The following is a 24,300-nucleotide window of genomic DNA, read 5'->3' on the forward strand; positions in this document are numbered from 1 at the left end:
TCCAGATACATCAAGGAAGTACTTACTAATTGTCATGGATTCTGGCACAGTGGCTGAAGGCAACATACTGCTTAAAGTATTCACTTGAGCTGGAGGACTGACTTCCACTCTAGTCATAAAAGCACACTATAATCAATATATGAAAACAAAATCCTGAATTCAAAACTTAAGAAAAAAACATTCCAGAAACTACAATTGTTATCCTATTCACCCATATTTAATTAAAATATTTTGAGCAATCTTTTAATGTATCTCCTGGGAGACTGATTTAAGCAAACACACAAAAATTCCGAATTAAAAGGCTATGGAGAATATAGTAAAAAAATAACAAAAAACAACATAAAACCTTTTTTCAAAACCAAGAGGCCAAGTCTGTTATTTGACACGATTAAGTGACTTCTTCCAGATAATTAGGAAAAGTTCAGTGTATGAAACTATGCAAAAAAGGCAATTGTACGATTTTTGCATTTGTCTTTCCTAACATATCCAGAAGTACCCTCATGAGTAGTTGGTTTTCCAGTACTAAATACATTAGGTAACAATAAGTTAGCAGCTTAAGGGTGAAGGTTTTTTTCTTTTAGGACAAACATATTTGGCACATACCTGTAAGGAAGATCAGCTCTCCTTGGAACCAGTTCTACCGGATGAACAGCATGTTCATGCCCCTCTCCATTCTCCAAGTTATCTAAAGTAAAATGCACAAGCATTAGCTTTCTTTGGGTTGCACTACTCAAAAAATAAAACAAGAACATAAATCCAAAAGTTAGGTAGTTATATTATTAAACAGAATTGCTCAACTTGCTAAAGCTTTTAAACACTTTTAATTCTGTCTCCAAAGTTGGCTTCTGCAAATTGACCCTGAATGTGAGCAGGATTGTCAAGTCTCTTAGGAACACAGCCATCATAAAGAAATTAGTATTGCACAATTCCTAAATTATATTTGATATGCACAGAGTTGCAAAGCTATGAGGAGACTTCTTCCTGAAGTTACTTGCATAAACCCCTGGAGCTGAAGTGCCTCATGACACTTCATGCTCACTATAAATCTGGTTGTGACTTGCAGAAGAAGGAATTGTGGTTAGTCCCCAGCACACAAAACCTTTCAAAGACACCAGCGCTTTCTGTATTCCCAAGAGAGCACCATGGCTTTTCTCTGGCTCCTTACGTCTCTGTACCAAGCATCAGGAATCCGACAGATGAGATACTGTTTAAAAAGCATGAATAATGCGCATCTGTCCACAGATCCACAACTGTCGGCAGCAAAACATCCACATCACTGAGCCTGTCATTAAGAAAGCTCAGGTGGAAACAAACAAAAATCATATTTTATTGATGTGTTCTGCATCTCACTATGCAAGGGCTACAAAGTTACTATAAGACAATCCTAAATAGAACATATTTAAAAAGCAGAAATTTTTAGAAAATAAATTAATGGGAAATAGATTTATATCAGAAAGTCTATGGAGGAGAAAATTTATTTTTGAAGCTGTAGAGTTTACTGAAGCTCAGATCCTAAAATACATACTCCATTTTTGTTACAAGCAACTGCACTTTGACAGAGGCTTTCTCATTTCTAGTTACATGGAGATATGATATGCCCTGACACATCCCTGGAGCACTCCAACAGATTAATACTGAAAATACATATTAACATACAACACTATAGATTATGATATTTCAAATAAACATATGTATGTGTGTGTGTGTGTTATTTATTGGTATTAAGACCCATAAACAAAAATATTGGGTTAAACTATGTATTTTATAAAAGCTCATTAAGCATGTTTTAACAAAAATACCAGGATAATAATGAGCTTGCCAGATAGTGGGCTGGACTGCCCTCAGAATAAGCTAATGCATTTCCTTCTGACATCATTCATCCAGCAGAAGTGCAACTCCCAGAGTCAAGCAAACAAGTGCCTAAGGCAGCTTTCAATCTCAGCAAATAGTCAGTGTGGCTGAGGAGAGGGTGCCTGGATCCCTGTGTATCCCTGTCCCTGACTGGCTGGCATTGGGTTGTGCAATGGGCACTTAGTGCAGCCCTCCCTGCACATTCCAGCAGCTCCTCCTGTTCAGAGGTGAGACCAGGAGAGCAGAAAACAGGCTCTGGGGGGCTTTCCTGGCACTGATCAACTGACTTCTTTCACCAGCCCAATGCTCTGTCACTCTCACTTGTATAACAGACCACAAAGATGGACAGAATATCTGTCCCATGCCCAGAAGTGATCTGAATGGGCCTGTTGATCACCTCTAGTAGGCTGAGCATTGCATTCAAAACAGCTCTGAGAGGAAGCAACACAAAACAAGGGGTTTTGGTGTGTTCTTAGAAAGAGTAAGCCCCTGGGACAGCTATGGCTAAGATGCATACAAGTATATACAGATGTCCTCTGGTCGTCTGCCTCCAGAACTCAGGCTTGGCTTGCACTCCTGATTTTTGATTTCAGATCAAAACCCCCAACTCATGCTCCTGATGCCTCATGATATCTACTGACAGCAACTGTGAGTTTTAACTCCACACACCATCCCCCATAAACAGGAATGTGTTCTTACATTTCAGATTGCAACCTGTGGATGTTCCCCAACAGTTTCTGTTTTACAGAGACCACAATGCCACAAATTACTCAACGTTTTCTAAATCAATTCCTTCATAATATGGCAGCACAAGAAAAAAAAATTAAAATGTCCTTTTCTTTTTTTTTTTTTTTTGGAGCCACTGGCATTTCTTATGAGGTACATATTTTTAAATACAGCAGAGGGCAGTGCAGCATTATTTTATGATTCACAATTTTTTCAGTGAACTTACACAACTGAATTCTGAATTACACTTTTTCACAGGCCTTCAATCCATTTAAACTCTTGGACACATAATGTGTACACAAAAAATATTAAATACTCTACAATTAAAACATTATTTGCATATCACTGAGAAGTTTTTAAATGGTCACTGAAATGAGCATACCCAAAGTCCAGTGAAATTAACCCAAATGAGTATACCCAAAGTTTTCATGCTGCTTTATGAACAGCTAGAAAAATATCAACAGGGTGAAGGGGAGGGCTAGTGGAATTTTTTTGTCTGTTTTTGGTACTAATATGGATACTGTAAAAGCACCAGGTCTTTTTCATCCCTTCACCCATTTTTATTGCTTGCTTCAAATGGTCCACATCGTTCTTGAAGTGCCCCTCACTGCACACAACACTGCAGCTGAGGCTACAGCAGAGCCAATGGAGCTTACATTTACAAATGACACTCTCATTTGTCCACAGCTCTATTAATTCACTATCAGCTTGTAACCTGCAGAAAACTATACTGGCATGTGAAAAATTAGATGTGAGCTGGCAACTAGTGGTCACAGCTCAGAAAGCCAGTCTTAGAAAAAATGATCTCTGAAGATCCCTTCCAACCCAAACCACTCTATGATCCCAATATCCTTTTCTAAGCAAGTATTTCTTAGTCAATCATTCCTTATCCTGTATTTCAACAGTTAACAGCTTCTATTGAACTGCTTCCAGCTGCTCTCCAATCTGTCAAGAGTAATTTGAATCCAACTTCTCAAACACACTTGGAGCTTCTTGCAGCTCAGTGGTATCTAGAAAATGGATATACATATTTTTTATACAACTATCTTAAACTTCCATAAAATACAAGACAACAGCTTAATCCCAATGAAACTCTCATTTATTTTGACATTGGTAACTCCCCCTTAACTAAGCAACTACTCAGATGGAAAACTCTGATTCAGAACAAGAATAAATTTGAACTTTTTATCCCATTTGTGCAGTATCTCCTGTGTCTGTACAACCCTGTTATTTCTTACCATTGTCCTGTGTTAGAATAAAGGTTGCTGGAATTCTGTGAATTGAAATGCCCACCTGTTTGGGAGTAAGAGCCAACAGCACTGACAGGAAATAGAACATCTGAGTCATCATTCAGGACCTGCAGAGGACTCCAACTGCATAGCTGGGAATTGCATGTGACTATTTCATGAGGCCTATTTAGAACAAACAAACAAACAAACCAATCTATTTATATAGCTGGTATTACTGTTCATAATGCTTATATTTCTTCCAGAGATACCATTGCAAGAAAAATGTTTATTTCCATCTGCCTGCCAATTTCTTGGTCAGCCATACATTAATTCATTAAAGACCAGACATTCCAAAAGCAGATGAGACGAGCAGTGCTTGCCTTTTTTTCTAAATGACTTTCTGTCAGAAATAAAGCAAGCATATTAGTATCTAAAATTATTCTCTCTCAGTTCTGTTCTGCCTTGTTGAACCATTCTACACCCTGATGTAACAAGATTATTCCGTTTAAAATACACATTTTTATTGTGAAGCCAAAATAGAATCATTATCATACTAAGAACAACGAAATATCAAGCAGGCCAGAATTATAGCCTGGCTGTATCACACCAAAGTTTTAACAACTGAGAACTTCAAGGAAAACAAGAAGTCTGAAATCTCAAAATTTGGGATTTCAGTGAAACTTAGAAGCAAAATATCATCACTGCAGTGGCCCATATTGCTTAAACAGTAAAAAAGAAAAAAAGAAGAAGGGAAAAAAAAAAAAAAAGAAAAAAAAAAGGTGGGAGAGGAGGAATAAGGACAGGGGAAAAAAGAATAATGAGAGAGAATCTAGAGTTCAGTTCAACACATGAATTTGCCAGTACCCATAAAGGAAAGGGAGAGGTGGAAGGGATGCATGGAAAGTTTACCACTATCTCCTGCACCAATACTTACTTTTCAGAAGCTTCAGTTCCACCTCCTGTGCTTTTGTTTCCTAATGATTTTCCATACAGCTCATCCTCATCTGCATCTTCATCGTCAATGCTCTTCACATCCAGTTTCTGGTATTCATACTCTCCATTCATAAACACTGAATTGTTCTTCCACGAATGGCTACCCTCACTCCCATTCAGATTTTTTCCAAGAGTGCTTTCAGATGAGGACAATGCAAGAACTGAAGATCTGTCTACACTCTCCTCTGAACTTTCTCCTGTAATCAGAGTCTTTGTGCCATCCCCCAAGTTTTGCTCATCTTCTTCTTCATCAAATGAGATAATATTTGTCACTCTCTTCTTCTTTTTTCGATCTTTTTTGTATTTCAAATCTAGTAGCAATACAAAGTTTTACACAGTTTAGAAAAGATAAATAATAAATGAAACCTTTTTATTTTTCTTGAAAGAATTCATGTACTAAATTACTCTAATCAAGAAAACACCCCTTAGATCTACATGACATTTGTTATCTTTCCATACACATGAGCTTTTAAATCTCTAATTACCAGCTTTATTTTCTATACCTTACATAATTCAGATTTTAGAAGATATTTTGGAGATGCACATGATTCAACTGAAACTGGAAAAAAAGTTCTACAAACCCATGATATTAAATTTAAAATAAAAAGTTAGCCTTCCTGTCACTTTCTCCAATGGACTATACCTAATGCATAATGTAGAACAGGTCTGCAAAACAGAAAACATGAAAGCACTTTCAGAGGAAAAACTGAAAAGAAGAAACAATACAAACAAAATCAAATACCTGCAATAAAATATAAAAATTGAACAGTCAGTTTTCAGCTAAATAGCTCTTGGTCTAGAACTACACTGAAATTCTTTCTGATTACACCAGATGTGTTCAGTGACAGCACTTATTTTTACACTATTACCTATTCTCTGAATTACCTATTCTACTGAATCTGATGGGCATGTGAAGCTAAATGCAAAGTTGAAGCACTCCAAGAAACATCAGAAGTTTACTCACCAAGGCACCTCACACTGGAACCAAATTGCTTTGCCTAATTCAAGTCCAGCTGTTATATATCCACAAAACACACTAACATACTTTTAAAAGGATGTTAAAACCCATTCTGGTTGCAAATAGAATTCCAACAAAGAACACAGACTTTAATGGAAACATCTGACTTGCTCTAACATTCCACATATAATTGCATTTGAACAAACTCAATTTTTTTAAAGTGACATTTCATTGGAAGTTGTATCTTTCCCATTCTGTATACACATGTATGCTGTACACATCAGGTACATCGTGTTGTGGAGCCATATGTACCATATGGTCAATTGCTATCTTCTTTCATCTTGCAAGGTTATTCTATACCAACAAAGTTATCCCAAGTCAAGTATCACCTATGATTTTAATCTCATTTAAGTGCTACACAACAAAAGCTGTACCACAAGTTTGCTCTAAAAACCGTGTTTTAAGACAAAGTCTATTTTAAATACCAATAAAAAACAGATTTTATCTCAACTGCTATTCCTAACACATTCTCATGTGGGGTTTGTGCTTTTTTCTCATAGCCAAAACAATTTATTGCCTAAACTCAAACCTTGTTTCTTAATTGAAAAGCACCTAAATCTTCCTGCAGTTTTGTACTTTTACAAAGCAAAACAACTCAACTTCCAGAAACAAAGATAATAAAATATTACTTTGTTAATTTTGGAACAAAAAATATATCATGAAAATCACATTTTGCTTGACTGATTTCAAATTACAAGAGATTAAGACTTTGGGTCTTTATTAGTAACTAACATCATACAAGTTGGTTGTAACACTATGACCTCTAAAGGTAAAGAGTGCATGAGTAAATTTTCATTTTGGCAATTATCTGCTTTGCATAGGAATTCAGACTAAACACAGTCACTGCCTAAAGCAGATTACAAGCTAAGATTTGTACCTGATATATAATGAAAGATACACATCGCTGTATGTCTGACTGGCAAGGTGCCAAAAGACAACATCTAAAAATGAAAAATCATCCTATCACAAACTTCAAAGCGTAATTTTATAAACAAAAAACTGAAATTCAGGTCACAAGCAGAGCACTACCAATAAAACAGTTTAGACTCCCTCTCACAGTGATACAAAAATGCTGAAATACACAGTTACCATGCAGTATTCACACCCAATATTTCCAATTTCATGCCTTTTAATTACACATTCAACTGCTTCATATGCAGAGTGCACTTATTTTTAAGACTTCTGCTCTATAATAATGCATTAGAAGTAAATTTAAAAGGTATTTAAACACACTTGAATATTTTCTGTTTTCGAACAGCACTAACAGTTATAAAAGCTTACCAGCATTTACGTTCCTCGGCAGAACAGGCAGTGGGTCAGAGTCCTGGTCAGGTTTTATGAGAATCGAGACTGCAGATGAGGCAGTGATCTCCCGCAGGAGGCTGCTGACACCCTGAGTGGATTCTTTCAACAAGGAAGTTACATTTTGTGTGGATTCCTTTAACAAATCTGACACAGTGGGTGTGCCTTTGCTCTGCCCATTTAAATCCTTATTATCAATGTTGATAGCAAAAAGAATGGAGTTCAGACCTTCAGGTAAAAGAAAGGGGAAAGAGACACCAGAAATGCACCATATACTTCACACGGAAGTTATGAACATAAAGCTAATGATTAACGAAACTATGACATGGAAAACATTTTTCCCAAAAATTTCCCCCAGCTCCTAATGCATGAAGTCTTATTCTTTCATGTACCATTAATTCCTTTCCAGATTATATTCAAGCTGATGCAATCAGCTCTGAATTCTTCTTGATAGCTGTTCAGCTGCACATTAAATAATCACAAAGTACTGTGAGCTCATTTATTTATAACCTTTTATTTAAAGCCATTTCATTGCAACTTTAGTATTTGTTGGTTCCTATATTCCATTAGCAAATCCATGAACCTTGTCTTGCAGAATGAAGCATGTGACTGTGTATCTGAGAAAAGGGGTATAAATATATCACTTCTGTGGCTGAACTCTAGAAAAGTAAATTATTTGTTATCATTCCTTACTCTTACTCACCTTACCTGTATTTACGTGTAATTTGGATCTTGCTATAAAATTCCATCATTACCCTTTTCTAGTCAGGAATAACCCACTTTGCTTGCTCTAAATTGCACTAGTTTTAAGTCAGCCTTGACTGCTGAAGATTTAAAAAATTTATATGGAAGATTTTTGCATTGTAGGAAGTCCAGATCCAGGACTTTAACAATCCATCAAATCATAGCATAAACTGGCATAATACCTTGACTGTTCACCTTGGCTGTGTCTCTGATACACATTCTCCACATAAGCAGAGTGTATTAGAAAAACTCCTCACAACCAGAAACAGAAATAACATCCCAAAATGCAGAAGTTTTCCAAGAACAGTAATACTGAAAAGAAAGTCTTACCAGCTGCCATCGTAGGGATCATACTGGAACGTTCTTCATCCATCATAAAAGACCAGTCTTCATAGAAGACACTGTAATTTAAAGGAAAAAAAAAAAGGACACGCAGTCCTATAGTAACATATACTTCACTTCTGAAAGACAAGAAAACTCTGAAGAATAAGTAGGAGCACCCCAAAGGATTAAATTTTATGTCACAGTAACTCCCTGTAGTTCTGAAATTGATAACTGTTGAGATGGTTCTAAAAAGACATCCTGAAGAGTATTTTTTTCTTTAGTTTTAGCTCTACACATTTTAAGGTGGAAAAAAAGCCACTCAGGGCCTGTGGGGTTCACACTGCATTAGCAGTCACAGCATCTCTCTATACCTATTGCTATGCATGTTTTGTATAAGCTTAGAAGCAGAATGCTGTATTTTTACTATCAGCATTCAGTAAATTAAACAAGAAAAACCAAGAAAATATATTATCTATATATTAAACAACTCTGACAGATTCACTTAAAATTTTCCAAAACTTATCATTGGGGATGCAAACTGACTCTGTAAATCCCATTGGAATTCAGGTAACACTTATGTCTAAAAAATTTTGGAATAAACCTTTTTAGAAATAGCATTACAATGCAGTGTGCTGATAATCCTGATACTGTGCAAGTATTGCTACAAGCATGAGAATAATTAGTAACACAGCAATTCAAGTCACTAATTTCCTAATAGTTTCAGACCTTTCTTTTTATTTCATTTGTCTTTATTTGATTTCTTCAAAATCTGTTTTGCAAGAAAGCTACAGATGACTGGAACAAGCTAGAAATGAAAAGGAGGTACTAATGAATTTGATTCATGCAATAATCCTATCCACTACATCCATTAATCAATGCAAATGAATAAAATGCCTTTCTGCTGAATCCACTCGACTTGCTCAAGTGGTTTAAGCAATCTCAACAGTTACTGATAAAAAAGGAAAACACCTCAAGTTTTCAAAAAGAATGGGACTTGAAGACATATGAGAAAAAGGCAGGACTCAGTTTATGAACTTAAATGCATTTTGCACTTCCAAAGTAGTTTAGGATTTCACAATGTGTAGTAAATTATTCTCAGTAACTGTAACAAAAGGTTCACAAACTGCTACCAAACCACTTCCCAGTGATCTGCAGCCACAGCTCCCCACTGCTGCACTGCTGGAGCTTTGCAATTACAGGATCTCCAAAAGGCAACAGGCAATTACCACTGATAAATTGACCAGACACAGCTGCAATTGTGTACTATTTTAGTGGAATGAGAGAGGCACCTTAAAGCATGGTGTCCAGGTTGCAGTGAGGAAAACTGTTGAAAGAACAGGGAAGGGATTTAGGGAAGAGGTCACATCTTGATACAGGCACAAGCCACTATCTCAATGGCTGACAAAAATTTTTAAAAATTATGTTAAGAGACTTGAGCTGCATTGCAATTAATACAGGGTACTACTACAGCTGTGGCTTCTGGTTTGTTGCTTGTGCTTCATTTGTCAGTACACTTCCTGCATTACAAAGGTATCAGATACAGTACCTGAGGCGATTCTTATCTGCCAGCAGCATATGAACATATCTTTCAAGGGAATGTTCATTCAAAGCACAGCGCAGCCAAGCCCGGCCTCTGCCAATGTCGGTAGTGATGGCCTTCAGAGAGTAGAAGCGCTGCAGCTCGTGTCTGTTCAGCACTTCTTTCACATAATACCAGAACACTGGCTCTGGAATTTAATGATTAATAATAATAATAATAACCACCCCACCAAGAAAACCACTAAGTTCATACCTGAATACATTTACATGTAAATTTATAAAACAAACAGGTAACAATATAACTTTGAACAAAGGTGAATCATTTACCCTCTTCATGCAACACACCAATTAAATAGGTTATTTATTCCTACAGAACTTGGGCTATTCAAGCACTTGGAACTCTCCACTTCATTGAAAACTCCACATGAATTAAATGATTCTATCTGACACTTTTACAAAGAATTCACATTTAAAAGCACATTTAAGCTAGTATTTTGTCCACAGGTTCATATGTTCATCTGGAAACATAAAATGGAAGGGAAAAGATTTCTTAGAACTCTGTGTTACTGATGTGGAATGTTGGAAGGCAGGTTCAAAGAACAGGTAGCTCCAGAATTTGCAGACATGCAAATAACAAATTCATGTTACTTTAGAAAACAGAAGTGCTGCATTTAAACAGTAACAGTATCTCTTTCCACTAAAACACTTTCTGTGCACTTTTCCCAAATATTGATAAAAACTGATCAGTATCTTCATATAGTTCCAATTTAAAAAAGGAGAAACATCATGGTGAAGAGAAAAATAACAGAATCTTTTATTTGAAAGTGGAGAAAGTAATAAAACAAAGCCAACCAATACAAGCAATGTAATTTTTCTTTCTAAAATTACATCAATAATTAGAAGTTAAACATAACTGACCTATATAGAATATGACATTTAAAGAACTGAGTAAGACAAGGTCAAGAATGAAAATGTTGTTTTAAAAACTTAACCGCACAATTACACAACTTTGATCCCTGCCAGAATTCAAAGTAAATTTGCCACTATACATGATGCAACAGTAGGAAGTGCAGATTTCCTAACAGCAACATTTCTAGAGAAACTTGGAATGCAAGTTAAACTAGACTAAGAAGCAACAGTCATTTTCACTGCTGTAAAGTGAAAAGTGTAAAGTATCCTACCAACAATCTGCAGTTTGGTGCAGTGCTTGAAACTTCTATTAGAAATTCTATCACTTGACTGAATATATAAACTATTTAAACCAGGATAGTTACAATTAGCAGCTTACCTGTTTCAGTTTTGCTGGAGAAACCTGCTGCCTGTTTGATTGCTGCTGCTGTGAGTGCTAATCCCCGGCTCCTCCTCAGGCCATGCTGGAACACAGCTTCAAACTGAGCACACAAACATGTCACTCTGCAAAAGAATTTTTAATGAACTCATGTAAAAGGAAATATGAAAAAATCATAGTAAAAATCAACTATGTTTCTATACATCAACTTTATTCCAGATCACTGAATTGGAAATGTAAAGTGAACCATTACCTTATAAGCAGTGAAACATCCCTTCTAAGCAGTTCTCATTTGCAAGCAGTATAATCTACTTATACTCACAGTCTCATCATAATGATTGAAAGCTGAGGCACAAGTTACATTCAGAAGAACTGGAAATCGATTTGAGAAACCACCCTCACCTGCTAGAGGGGCTGTTAATCATGTTATTTTAGCTTCAGATCATCTACCTTTCATGCAATGTAATTTTTTGAGCATGTCAAATATTTTGTGCTATATGTTTTATGTCATTATGACACAAAATTTATATTATTTATTTAAATAATAAATTAATGTTAATCTAAGACTATTTTACCTGCTATCAGAGTCTGAAGCAATTTCCTTTCTTCCTCCAAATCGTATTTGACACTGCAATAAACAGATTTTAAGAAATTTTAGTAACTTTTTGTTACACTAAACAAAATTTCAGTTTTCCGAACTATTTCTATATATGAAGCAAAGTCACATCAAAAAAGGATGCAGCACAAAATAGAGCATTGCAAATACAGCCTGCATCCAAAAAGTGCTCTAGAGCATGATGTTACACTAATGGGCTGGTCTTGCAGTTCAAATATATCCTTGCTAACCAGAGCAACTCACCTGCAGGTCCCGCAGTAAATTGAAAACTGAGTGGAAATTACTACTTTTGAGTTTTAAATGTGATCCCAGAAAACCAAACACTGCTCCTACCCAGCTCATGCTACCATTACAGAACCACTCCTTATAAAACATTTCACTGGCTTACTTATGAGACATTCTTTTGCTTCCCAAGCTCTCCCAAATTGACTCCAGTCTATGAAATTCTACTTGCTGAACTTCACATTGACACAGACAAGCATCTATAAATCACATCTTTACATGTATTTTAACCATTCACTAAAAATCTAATGCAAAAAGATGCTGCTACTCTAAAATGTTAACTAAGTTAGACTTTGCAGTACACTGCAATTTAGTTCGGCCATATCAGAATTACAAGAACGCATATTCCTAATATATATTCTATAATATTACATATATTTAAAATAGATATATTATAAATATAACCTGTCCAGAACAAGAATTTTAAATAAATACTGCACAGTAGTTGATTGCTAGCAGACAAAAACTCAATTGTACTATGTGAAAGCCATGGTTTCTTCTTTGTTTCCTTTTCTTCTTTTCTTTCTCTTTGTTAAAGAGAAAGCAAAGACAGTCCCTGCTAGAAACACTGCAGAAATGTGTGCTGGATTTCTCACCTGTTTAACTGCATCCAGTAGCCGTTCTAGAAGAAATTGTCTTTTAGTGTCGTTGGTCTGTGAACCTGAAATCCAACAAAATCATAACATTTTAAAATAAATTGTTTTCTAAAACACATTTGGGCCAACACAAACTTCTATCTGAAAACTTTCTTCCCATGCCAATTATTCCACTATCTTAACTAAGGTATTTTCTCTAAGTAAAATAATGCAGTATAAACTGTGCTGTTAGGTTTCAAGAACCTTTCTGTAGCAGGCAGCAATACTGTTTCAAGTGTCATCTAGATTCTTATTTTAGTAATATTTTGAAAATATATTTCACCAGTACCAAATACAGAGTAATTATTTAAGCTGATGCACAGCTTGCCCTGAGCTTCTTTACACAACTACTAGTATAGTACAGCATCACAGCACTAGAAAAGAATGGAAAACAAGAATGAGACACCAGGAGTATCTTCTTATTGTCAAACCTTACTGCAGAAAGAGTTTTAAGTCAGGTGAACAGAGAGCAACTGGTAGAGCAAAACCCTTAAAATCTAACTACCAGCATAGTTCTTCTGATTAGCACCTATAAAACCTATTTTGTTACTATTTTAGGAACTATGCAAGACAACCTTTAACTTCCCAAGGTTTTTCAACAATAGCATAATACTTTGCTTGTTGGGATATCTTTTATAAACTCCCATGAATATGGTAAAATTTATTCTTTTAGATAACCTAAATTGCCTCTGTAATTTCTTATTCTGAGTTTAAATTCAAAACTCCCACCAGAAATCTCTGCAACATCTCTGGAGTTAAAGTCACTCCATTCTCCTTTCCCTCTCAAAGGACATACAACCAATGTACATATGGACTGAAAGCCAATTATCCAAACTCTGCATGAGCAAATTCCTCCCAACACTGAAAATCAAACACCACACACTAAGCCCTCTAATAAAGAGAGATGACATCAAAGATATGTGCTTCCTCTTGCTATCTGACACTGTGAGGTCCAAATCCCAGAATTTCCTATCTTCATAATCGCATTCAAAACAGTTTGCTTTGCTTTTAAACCAGCAGGACAGGACAGAATTTGTCTGGTTGAAATGATTCTGCCTTTGTTTAAATATACATACTCATAAAACAGGTTTACATTACACTGATATAATGTATTATATAAATCCATATTCATCTATAAATATATTAATAGAATTCATATTCCATATAGTTTCATACATTCATTAAATAGAAGAAAACCCCCACAGTATGCTAGAATAATGTAAACAACAGGAAAAACGTGCAAACATAGCTGCTAACTAAGCTTCACAATGTTGATTTTGCTGATTACAGTGCATTTTCAAGAAGTTGTGCTTCCCATTTTGAACTCTGACTCAAACTGAGCAGACATGTGATGTGTGGGGTCCGGGGCTGTTAGTCAAGCACTCCAGTGCACACAAACAATGTTCAGTGCCAGTCCAGGACTCCAGAAACAAACCCCACACCGAACGGGTTTTAACTTCCTAACAACTATGCCAGTTATGCCAGTGTGAAGATAAGGCTAAATTCATATAATCCCTACCATTCCACATGCAAAGATTCCACATCCAGAGATTGCAATTTATTAAGCAATATTCAATTGCATGGGTTGCCAAAATGGAGATGTATTCATGTATCCAATTGTTTTATAATAAATCACATCACCGTAAAATAAGGAAAACAATCCCAACTTTTAGAGCAACCCCTCATGTTCAGTAACACTGAATATACACAGCTCTGCAGATTTTCCCTGTTGTTTCAAAACTCATTACTCTTACAGTCCTACACCACCCACATACCTGCAAGAAGAGGCATAATACAATATTGCTCTTTATATCAATAGCTTGAGACAACATCAGAACAAATGCATGGAATTAATAATTTCACGACCAGAAAAACATCTATCAAATGAAAATATTAGTAGGTGGGCCAAGTTTGTTATCCAAATGCAATACATGTTAGTTTTTAAATTCACATCTCTTTGGACTCTTTGTATCTATTTGGTAACAGAAATGGTTTGCAACTAGATCCCAAACCATGATCGATATAAAAAAATGCATAAATACAGAATACCTACTATTCTATACTAATATACTATTCTATACTAATTAATGTTCTAAACCACTAAAGCATGTGACACCAAAGAACCTTAACTTTATACAGACTAATTCCAGAAGCAGTTCAGATCACCCTCACCATTATCAGGGCTATAAGGCCGGGTAATGTGTCGACTGAGGGGTTAGCTGAGGTTTCTCTTCAATGGACATCTTAAATTCTTTTACTGCTGTTGCTTAACAGAACTTTTATAGGTAGTAAAAACTCACAAAGTCTAATTTTTTTAAAAAAAAACTGAAAGACTAAGTTGTGTCTCTTTTCACGCCGAGGGTATATTTTTCTTTATAACAAGCCTAGAAAATACAGTACTATTTACTGATGGTTTTGTTTCAAGTAGACGGAAGGTAAAAATAAATCTCTACTAATTCTATAGAAAATTTAGTTCTTTCACATTTTCATTTTCTAAACTCTTTAGAAAAAAAAGCATATTTTCAGACAAAAGCACCAATTAAGTGTGATTAACTCCAGCTGATTTAAAGACTAACAGTGTATTACAGACTAAAATACCCTTCTGATTCAGAATAGCAGTAAAAACTGCAGCAACACACATACAAATATAAAACACAGAATGCGTAAAAACAGTATTACTCAGAAAAACACTGTATTTAGACCACTGCAATAAAAAAGGAAGTTCATACATGACTCTAAAAATAATTGTGAAAACATAAATATAAGGTTGCAAAAACTAAGAAACTTAAAAGATACTCCTCCCACCAACATCTACTCAGTCAAAACAGGTTTAAAATAGGTTCAGGTACTGCACCTGCCTCTGTGGCCCTTCTCATTTTCTGTTGTTCAAGGTCATGCCTTCCTATTTTTAAAACAAACTTCTCTCCATACTCTGCCACAAGCATCCACACCTACAGCAGCAACAAATTGGTGTGCAAGTAAAGGAAAGCAGGATTTTCATCCAGTTCTTCCGAGGTAAAGCCCTCTTCAGCACCACATACAGCATATAAGTAAAATAAATAAATTCCATATTGCTCTTATATAACTTGCATTTATGCCCTGAATGCAAAATTTCAGACTGCAATCCCTTTTGCTTGCTCTAATACAGGTTCTGATGATGCTAGTTTAAGATAAAACAAACACAGACCTAATTTAAATGCTACCATATACTGCATTATTATGATTCTACTGCCTCATCCTCCCACCATGAGTTGCATTTTTATGGTTTTTGAAACCTTCATTAAAAAAATGACAATACCTCAAATTCCTGACAAACACATAAATCTTGTATCCTTGTATTATTTGCCTTTAAAGTTTAACCTACTCAGCACTGTACAATAAAATGTATGTAATTAGTAAGCAGCATTAGTAATATTAAGGTGATGCTTACATCAACAGGAAGTTACTTTAAAATCCACTAGAAATACACTATAGCTAAAGAAAATAAACATGAAACATGATCATAGCCATTAAGAGAATAATTCTTCCATCTATACTTTAGGAACAGTTCTGTTAGTTGAAAGGGCTAAAACTGGGCATAGAAGTACAGACAGTGCTGTTACAGGCACTAAAAGAAGGGTATGGTTAAAATTGATGAGATGTTAACATGAGCCATCTCCTTTATCTGAAATAAGCATGATAATGATAGATATTTTTCTGTTCTGGTAAGTTTGATTTATATCATTCTAGAAAAATACTGTACAGCACTGTGTAACAGTAATGTCTGTCAAAATGCAACATAAGGAGATTTTTGTTATCTTGCTGTCTACTCAAAATTGTAGGAAAAACCTTATAATTCTTGGCAGGGGTTATACATGGGTGGTTGCCATGCAATTGAACCACTACTGCTAATGTCACCTTAGGCATTACTCTATTTTAAGTAATTAAATGGGTTTTTTCTCATAAACATGTATCTCTTCATTGTCTTACCAAAAAAGAGAAAATATTAAAGGTAATAAAAATAACTACAAGATGAAGCTTTAGGCCACATGAGGTGTTACCTTGCCTTTTGAGTCACAGAATCCAAACAGAACTCTCAAAGATTAGTCTCCTAGGAAGATTTAGGCTCTAATTAGTATAAATTTGCACAAGGCTATTCCCAGTTTGAATTCATCATTGAAGGGCTAAGGTTTTCCATACAAAAATGATGACTCTTAAAAATTTTGTAACTAGTCTATATTGTGTCAAGATCTGAAACATTTGAGAAACTTTCTTTTCCCATGCTTTGAAAGATTTCACAGTTACTTGCATTTTTCTCAACAGGTTTCCCCACAATAATCTTTTTTTTTGCCTCTTTTTTTGCAAAAATCTTCTCTTTTCTTCTTACCATAAAGGTGAGAACAAAACAGAAAAAAAATACAAGTGGTTTTTTTTTCAGTTCACTTTCAGAAATGCTCCCCATAAAACATGAAGCATTTAGTTACTCCACTTAACTCCTCAGTTTTTTTCTTATTGCCTTTGGCAACAAAGATCACCATGTATTAGATCAGGGTGGGACATCAATATGGGATCCAATTCTCAGGTGCAGAGTGCTGTCTGCAAATTCCATTGCTGAAGATGTACAAAGAGACCCATCAAAGTTTTTAGTAAAGCACCTCCCTTCTCCAAAAGCCCCAAACAAATCCTTGCCAATATGTTTTAATACATATTAAATAAATACCACTTATCGTTTACATCGACAAGAAAAGTCTATTATAATTTTCATCTCTATCATAACAAATAACTACTCATGCTGGCCCATTCAAGTGGATCTGCTTCCTCCAGTCCTGTCGTTTATGGCTCACAATTGCCACGCAAAGTATGACAATTCAAGTATTTCCTTGACAAACACCTCAAAAGCTCAGGATTTAGCACACATTTTCCCTCAAGATTTAGCACACCCTCCGCACCACTTCCCTCTACCACAGAAATTCCCACATCCAAACAGACACATCCTCACCGGGACTCAGCTAGGGACACAGCAACAGGGACACACAGGGCTTTTTCCACAAGCCGTGGTTCTCACCTCTCCCACCGACTGCATGCTCCTGAGTTCATATTTTTAATTTTTTTTAACTCCTATTTTCCCTTGATCATTTATTTCCTCAGGAGTATCTCCTACGATATTGCACAGCTGAGGCAGATGCCCGAGCCCAGCATCACTTGTGCTGTGAGCTAGTGCCACGCTCAAGGGCAGGATTTAGGACTTAAAACGGGATAAAACACCTCTTCGGGGGGAGCCAGAATGAGGAACGGGGTGTGGTGCTAAGAGACCCAAGTGTCCCGAGCTTCAGCACGGCACCAGGGAGCGGCGGGGGGAACAAGGGCAGTGCCACTCCCGCCCGGGCCCCCCAGGCACGCTCTGCCCGCGCCAGCCCCCACAGCATCCGGCGGGCCCGGGGCGGAGGGGCCCGGCCCGGCCGCACTCACCGCTCATGGTGCCCGCGGGGCTCCGTCCGCCGGAGCCGCCGCTCTCCCGCACAGCCACGGCCGGGCCGGCAGCCACCGCCCGCCCCGGAACCCGCCCGGCGCCCCGGAAGGTAAACACGGCTCCGGGAGCGCTGCGGAGCGCTTCCCGGCCCGGGGCTCCTCAGCTCGGCCCCGCGCCCTCAGCGCCGCCCGTCCCCGGGGCTGCCGCGGCCCCTGCGCGCCCGGAGCCACCTGGGCACAGGCATCCTGCGGGGCAGGAACGCCACTCCGGGAAAGGAAGGTGAGAAAAGTGGAGATAAAACGTCCACATAAATTGTCCTCTGCTGCCGCATTTGCTGTGCAGGGTGAAAGCTCGGAAAGGGACATTAAATAAAAACAAAAAACTAAGTGATGATAATAACTAATGTCATAAGTCCCTAGGCCTATTTGAGAGGTGCTGGCCCTGTGTGGCCAAAACCACCCGGAGCACCTAACTCTCAGCTGGCCCCAAACTTTGTCAGCCTCCTAAAGATGCTGTAACTGATAAGTCCTAGATTTCGTGCAATGAAATACTTCAATTCGCCATTCATGCAGGAATCTGAAGGAGAATGTTAGCTACAAATAAAGATGATTATTGTTGTGGTTGCTTGTGTGGTTGTTGCAATTTTCCAGGAATAAAATTCCTGTGGCCTAATATTGGGAAAGTAACATTAATACTTGGAAGGCAAGGTGATGGAAATATACTCCTAATTTTAGGCCAAAGAGTAGTCTAGCGTGACTAATCACCCATCCTTGTAAATATGACAAGGGTAATTAAAAAACATTTGTAAAAGAGAAATAAATCTCAGTCTGAAAATACTTTGCACTGAAAGGAAAGCCTGTACCATCAGGAAATACATGGAATTTCAGTGAAGGTCAGGAGCTGGACTTCAATGACCCTTGTGGGTTCCCTCTGACCCAGGACATTCTGATATTCCATGATCTGTGCTCTCCAGCACCACAACCTCCCTTAGGGTGACCCAGTGATACCTTCCGAACCCAGGGGCCTCCATACTATACAAGGTATTCATCTTTAGAACATTCCCGTTTCAAGTGTTGAAATTACTCTTTTCAAGACTGGGGATGTAGTATAGGTCTTCATTTCTGCTTCTTAGAACAGTCCTTGTGTACCATCAAGAAATTTTTGGCACAAGATCTAACATGAACATATATATTTATAAACTTGTTTATTTTGTATATGTCTGCTGTAAGTAAGTACAATCTCTAAAGGCAGAAAAAGCTATCATATGTAAGGACTTTCTGAAATTAAAAATGCCAATAACTAGTTGCATGACTGAGAATAATGTAGAAATACTTGACTAATGAAATACTAGAATTAGAAATAATATGACAATATTAATGCAAGCACAATGGGAGATCTCTAAGGATGATATACTACCTTCTCCACTGATTGCAAGTATTGAGGTTAACAGCTGTACTGGAAAAACTCATTTATTATTACTCAGTACAAATATACTTCTCTCCCAGTCATCCAACACCCAGAACATAGTTGTAATAATCAAAAGATTTGGTGGTAACTAGAACAGTAGCTCGTTCTTCAGTAGCTGGTAATGGAAATGAAGTTTCACAGACAATCTGAGGTTTTACCAGGCCACAGTCACTGCAAGTGCATTCTTCCACTGAATACATTAATGTTTCACTTGGAAGTGTGTGTCTAATTTCTTCCGTATTCACACTGCTTTCAGTATGAGCCTTGAGAACAGTATTCAGCTCCACAGAGGAGTCTGTAAATATACAGAAGTTAATTTAGTACATACATCATGCTGTACTAAACAAAGAGCTATTAAAGATCCAGATTTCATTATGGTCCAATTATGTTCTAACCTCAGTGAAAATTTTAAGATTTAGTGGAAGTTTTAAAATGTAGCTACATATAATCTTTTTTTCTGTGACAGTACAATCCTCTACTTCAGAATAAGCATTGAAGTAATCCAACACATATTTTCTAATCAGTTATTATTTAATGTCTGAGAATTCACAAATAATAGTATCTGTAAAATGGAAAAAAACTTTTTCACCTTCACATGCTTTTCACAGACTACAATATTAAATAAAATTATTTAAAGTCTTATAAAATGAAAAGCTAATATTGAATGTGTATCCTCTGCCTGGGAAGAATTTCTTTTGCATCCAATGAGAGTGAAACCCTTATAAAGCTTTTTTGCTTTTGTGCATTCATAAATGATTTCTCAAACAGCAGCAAGTAAGCCAGGTATGAATATACAGCAACACAATCCTGACAGGATCCAGAACCAACAAAGAAATTACAAGTCAGCATCTGTATATTTATTCCCTAATAACTGTGGTAACTTCATGGAGACTATATAAGGAATACCAAATAATCCAACAAAGACAGTCATCAGAACCTGGAATATATACAATCTTTTTACATGGTAAAAGTAGCTAAAATGTACAATGATCTAAAATTATTTTATGAAGAATCTTATTTATTCACCTGTGTTTTCCAGTTTTTCTTTTAGTTGCTTTAGGTGCTTCCATTTAAACAAGACCATTAAGGTGAACAGAGTGAGTATTAAAATCAACCCTATGCCCAAACAAATCCAAAGAATTCCACCTGAATCGGTACCTTATGAAATAAAAGAGATGCATTGCATTAATCATAAACAATAATTAATGTACAGTAAATATGTCCAGCACATCAAATTTAAATGTAAAATACAACAGGAAGATGCCTAGCACAGCCACAGAGTACTGCAGAAATCTACTTACTCTTCTCACAGTAGTTTTCACACGAGGGCGGTGGTGCACTGGAACACCGGAGCTGACAAGGAGTACAAGAGAGCAGCAGATTATCAAAGTATTCATTTTTGGGGCACTGTGCCATCTGGGGCAGTAATTATGGAACTACAAAGCCACAAAAATTGTAAAAGAACGAGGATCATCCACAAAAGGCTGCTCAGTTCTCAATCTGAGCAACTCTAAAAACAGTTAGCAGTAATAATGGACTTCCATCACAGTTCCACTGCATGGGATCATGTTACAGAAAAAGGATTTAACTCTGAGGTCCCCAAGGAACTTCTGTTCCTTTTTTTGGCAATTCACATTTGTAGAAAAACTGAGCAGCTGCACTAAGATAGCTTTCAATGTAAATTTTGTCTGAAACAGAAAATGACTATTTATAGAAGACATTTCTGGAGCAGGTGCTAATTACTACAAACTGTAGAGAAGATCTCCAAACAGGAGTTCATGATAACTGTTCTTGTCTCTAAAACATTGGGGATATTTTTCATGGTGACTGCTTCCCAATTCCAAATTAGCCTAATTTGTCATCTATTAGTATTTGGTTGGCATTTTTGCTTAGTTCATTTTGTGGGTTTTAGCTATTTATTTTTTTTTTTTGCTTATAACCATATTTCTATGAGAAATTTAATAAGATTACATTCTAATCATTAAAGAAATGCTATATTAATATTTTAAAATTTTGATTTAAAACATTATCTGCATTTTTCACTTATTTTTCTGTAATACAGAATTGTCATTGGGCTAAAACTGCAGTACCCAGCATGAAAAAATAAGTTTATAGGACATCTCCTTCCCAGACAGGTAGATGTATGTACAGTGAATGTAACATTGCTGAAAATGTATTTGGTCTCCTCACAGGAAAAATAAAAAAGCTTTGATTACAGACTGTCCCAATGAAAACAGTTTACACAGCTAACTTTTATCTTCATGTTTTATTCCAATAGAATTTGTTTTAAATACAAAGTTAACCAGTAGTTTCTAGCAAGTAGAAATAACTGCTTTTATCCAGTCTCACTGCCACAGACAGATCAGAATTACAGGCTGTCTCTCATTATCATACTTAATTGCCTTTTTGACTACATATATGTAGAAGGAAAACATTGTATAAGGAGTTGTAATTTCATACCACATTCCTATGAGACTTATTTTCCCACAAAATGCACCATGTGGGAATACACAAACAGTTTTTAGTGGAGCAGTCTAACAGATCTGTATTCTAGTCTTTAGCAGATGGAAATGCTCATTGTAGCTTCTGTGCTTGTTTCTATGGGCCAGGTGCACAGCTCAAGGCTTTCTATCACAGGCTTTTCTCCCTCTTCAAGATTAGTGGATAAACAAGAATTTATGAAATCTGATTTAGCCTTTTCAGTCATGGAGAGGACAATCACATTCTCAACAATGATTTCAAGAAAGCAGATACTCATGAAAGTATCTTCATGATATCCACAGGTACAGTAAGTGAATTTCAGGACAGACAAGCTGGATCCAATTCTTTAAGCTTTTATCCACTGACTTCAGTGAAAGATCCCAGCCTTTGCTGCACTCCTGGATTACTTTTTAAGGGGTGCAGACCTTACATTTGTCTTTGTTGGACTTCATCATGCACTCCTGCTCTATGTGTTGCTGTGATGTATCCTACAACTGACATCTACTCGATATAATATTGGTACTATTCATAAAAACTGTAAAGAGACTTTATAAGAGAAACATTGTGATCACCTACTGGGGATGTGCAATGAAGTCCACCACAGAAATCCACATTTGGTGAACTAATGCACCAATGTCTTCATTTGAAAAGTCCTGTCAAACTTTAAGTACAGTATAAATTAATTTATGCCTAATTATTTGAGATTGTATATATAGGATCATAAGATAGTGAGGCAGAAATGCTTTCTCTCTGTTGGCCAGAAAGTTTTCCTATATGGCTGGTTAGAGTTCAAACATATTTCTCATAAGACAAAAAGTAAATACAAAGCAGTCTCATCTTTTCAGTCAAACTCTAGGAAACTCCCCCACAAAGTCAAAGCACAATACAGCTCATTTCATCAGAGCTCTGGAGAATGATGCTGTCTTTTACAGCAATAATTGTCCCTCAACAGTTGGACTACTATTTCCCAAAGCTTACAGCCTTCAAGGATAAACTAATTTCTTTGACGTATGTGTCCCATACCACAAATCCTTGATATTTAAGCAATACATTTTTTACACACTGGAAACTGGGGAGCAATGACTGTAAAGGGTCTCTAATGTATCATTCCTTTAAGCAGCCACCATTCAAGTCCCAGCCTTTTCCCCTTAGCTATACACAGTGCCAGTGATGTATGTAATGACAAAACACAGGCAACAAATGGTTCAAAAAGCAATGAGGAACTACAGTTGTCATGGCCTGTTGCCTTTGTTTTCTGCACATCCTAATATTCAAAAGTTCCTCTCCTCAAGGGCATGAAAGCAAGCATGTAATCAATAAATCTTCATAAACCAATAGTTCCCCCTGACAGACCTCGCTACACATCTAAAATACATGTTATTTCAAAATCTATGTCCAGGAGTAAGGAAGACATTTTCTAGCTTAACAAGGTTCTTGCGCGACCTCCATTTTTGAGTCATTTTGATAGAAGGGAGTTAATATTAAAAAACTCAAACAAACAACCCTTTAAGCACTTTTTTGGAAGACATGTACTATACCAACTGGCTTTAATATGAGATGTTTTATACCTGAATTGAGAAGTTGTTTATTTAGTTAAATATTGAACTCGGCCAACGAATGAAAGAAAACACTGAAGCATTAAGAATAAGTTCATTAAGAGACATTAAGAAAAGGATATTGTTATGGGCACACCAAGTACTGAACATCCAGCCAGAGCATTTCCTGCCATGAACACCAATTTGACTGTTGGTTTTGTTAAGCATCTGGAGAAACCAAAGACTTCCAGAAATTCTTGTCTGTTCTTATTTGTAACATGTTAAATTGATATTACGTGACAGAAATCAGTCACCTGGACAAAGTAAGAAAAATTTTCTTTCACTGTTTAATTTTTAAAAAGCCATTGAGAGTGTCTAAGCTAAAATAATAAAATGAAAACTCTGGATGGAAAATCAAAGTAAGTAATATCATCATGTCAATGATTAAAGATTAAAAATTAATTGTCACAGAACAATAACTTAAGGTCTATTTACCACACATAACTTAAACAGCAAAGTTGTGTTGTGGCCTTGCTTCAAGGTTTCTCTGTTCAAGCTCATGCCAGGTTTTTTGCCTCACTGTACTTCAGAAATTCTGCTGGCATAATTACATAGAACTTACCAAGAGAAAGAGGGTTTTCTGCTAGGACTATAACATTCCCTTCACAAACAACATTAGCCAGGCTGACAAAGGAATTCTTCTGGTTGTATAGTTGCTTCTACATTGATGGTTTTGTGCTGGCACAGCTCTTTTTATCCCACTCACTAAGGCAACTGACCTACACTGTCACATCTTATAGTACAGGCTTGCTCTGATCCTC

At 36.6% G+C, this 24,300-nt stretch overlaps 1 protein-coding gene across 8 annotated transcripts in view; it reads right to left on the reverse strand.

Moving 5' to 3' along the window:
• SNX29 (sorting nexin 29) overlaps positions 1-24,300 on the reverse strand; it is a 111,536-nt gene that overhangs the window by 83,690 nt on the left and 3,546 nt on the right. For 7 of the 8 annotated variants that reach the window (XR_004499488.1, XM_033518017.1, XM_033518020.1 and 4 more), the window contains 11 exons: positions 20,765-20,816; positions 12,509-12,573; positions 11,590-11,642; positions 11,015-11,139; positions 9,734-9,914; positions 8,194-8,264; positions 7,099-7,347; positions 4,741-5,110; positions 3,871-3,989; positions 604-685; positions 27-109 (listed from right to left, as the gene is read on the reverse strand). Coding sequence is in view for 7 of the 8 variants with exons in the window: in XM_033518017.1 (XP_033373908.1) it covers positions 27-109; positions 604-685; positions 3,871-3,989; positions 4,741-5,110; positions 7,099-7,347; positions 8,194-8,264; positions 9,734-9,914; positions 11,015-11,139; positions 11,590-11,642; positions 12,509-12,573; positions 20,765-20,816 (1,450 nt within the window). In the remaining variant the exon portion in view is untranslated. Of the gene's footprint in view, positions 1-26; positions 110-603; positions 686-3,870; positions 3,990-4,740; positions 5,111-7,098; positions 7,348-8,193; positions 8,265-9,733; positions 9,915-11,014; positions 11,140-11,589; positions 11,643-12,508; positions 12,574-17,995; positions 18,122-20,764; positions 20,817-24,300 lie in introns of those variants that run through there. The other variant, XM_015642438.3, reaches the window with a different exon arrangement.

This window comes from Parus major, chromosome 14 (assembly GCF_001522545.3).
Source record: "Parus major isolate Abel chromosome 14, Parus_major1.1, whole genome shotgun sequence".
NCBI classification, from domain to species: Eukaryota; Metazoa; Chordata; class Aves; order Passeriformes; family Paridae; genus Parus; species Parus major.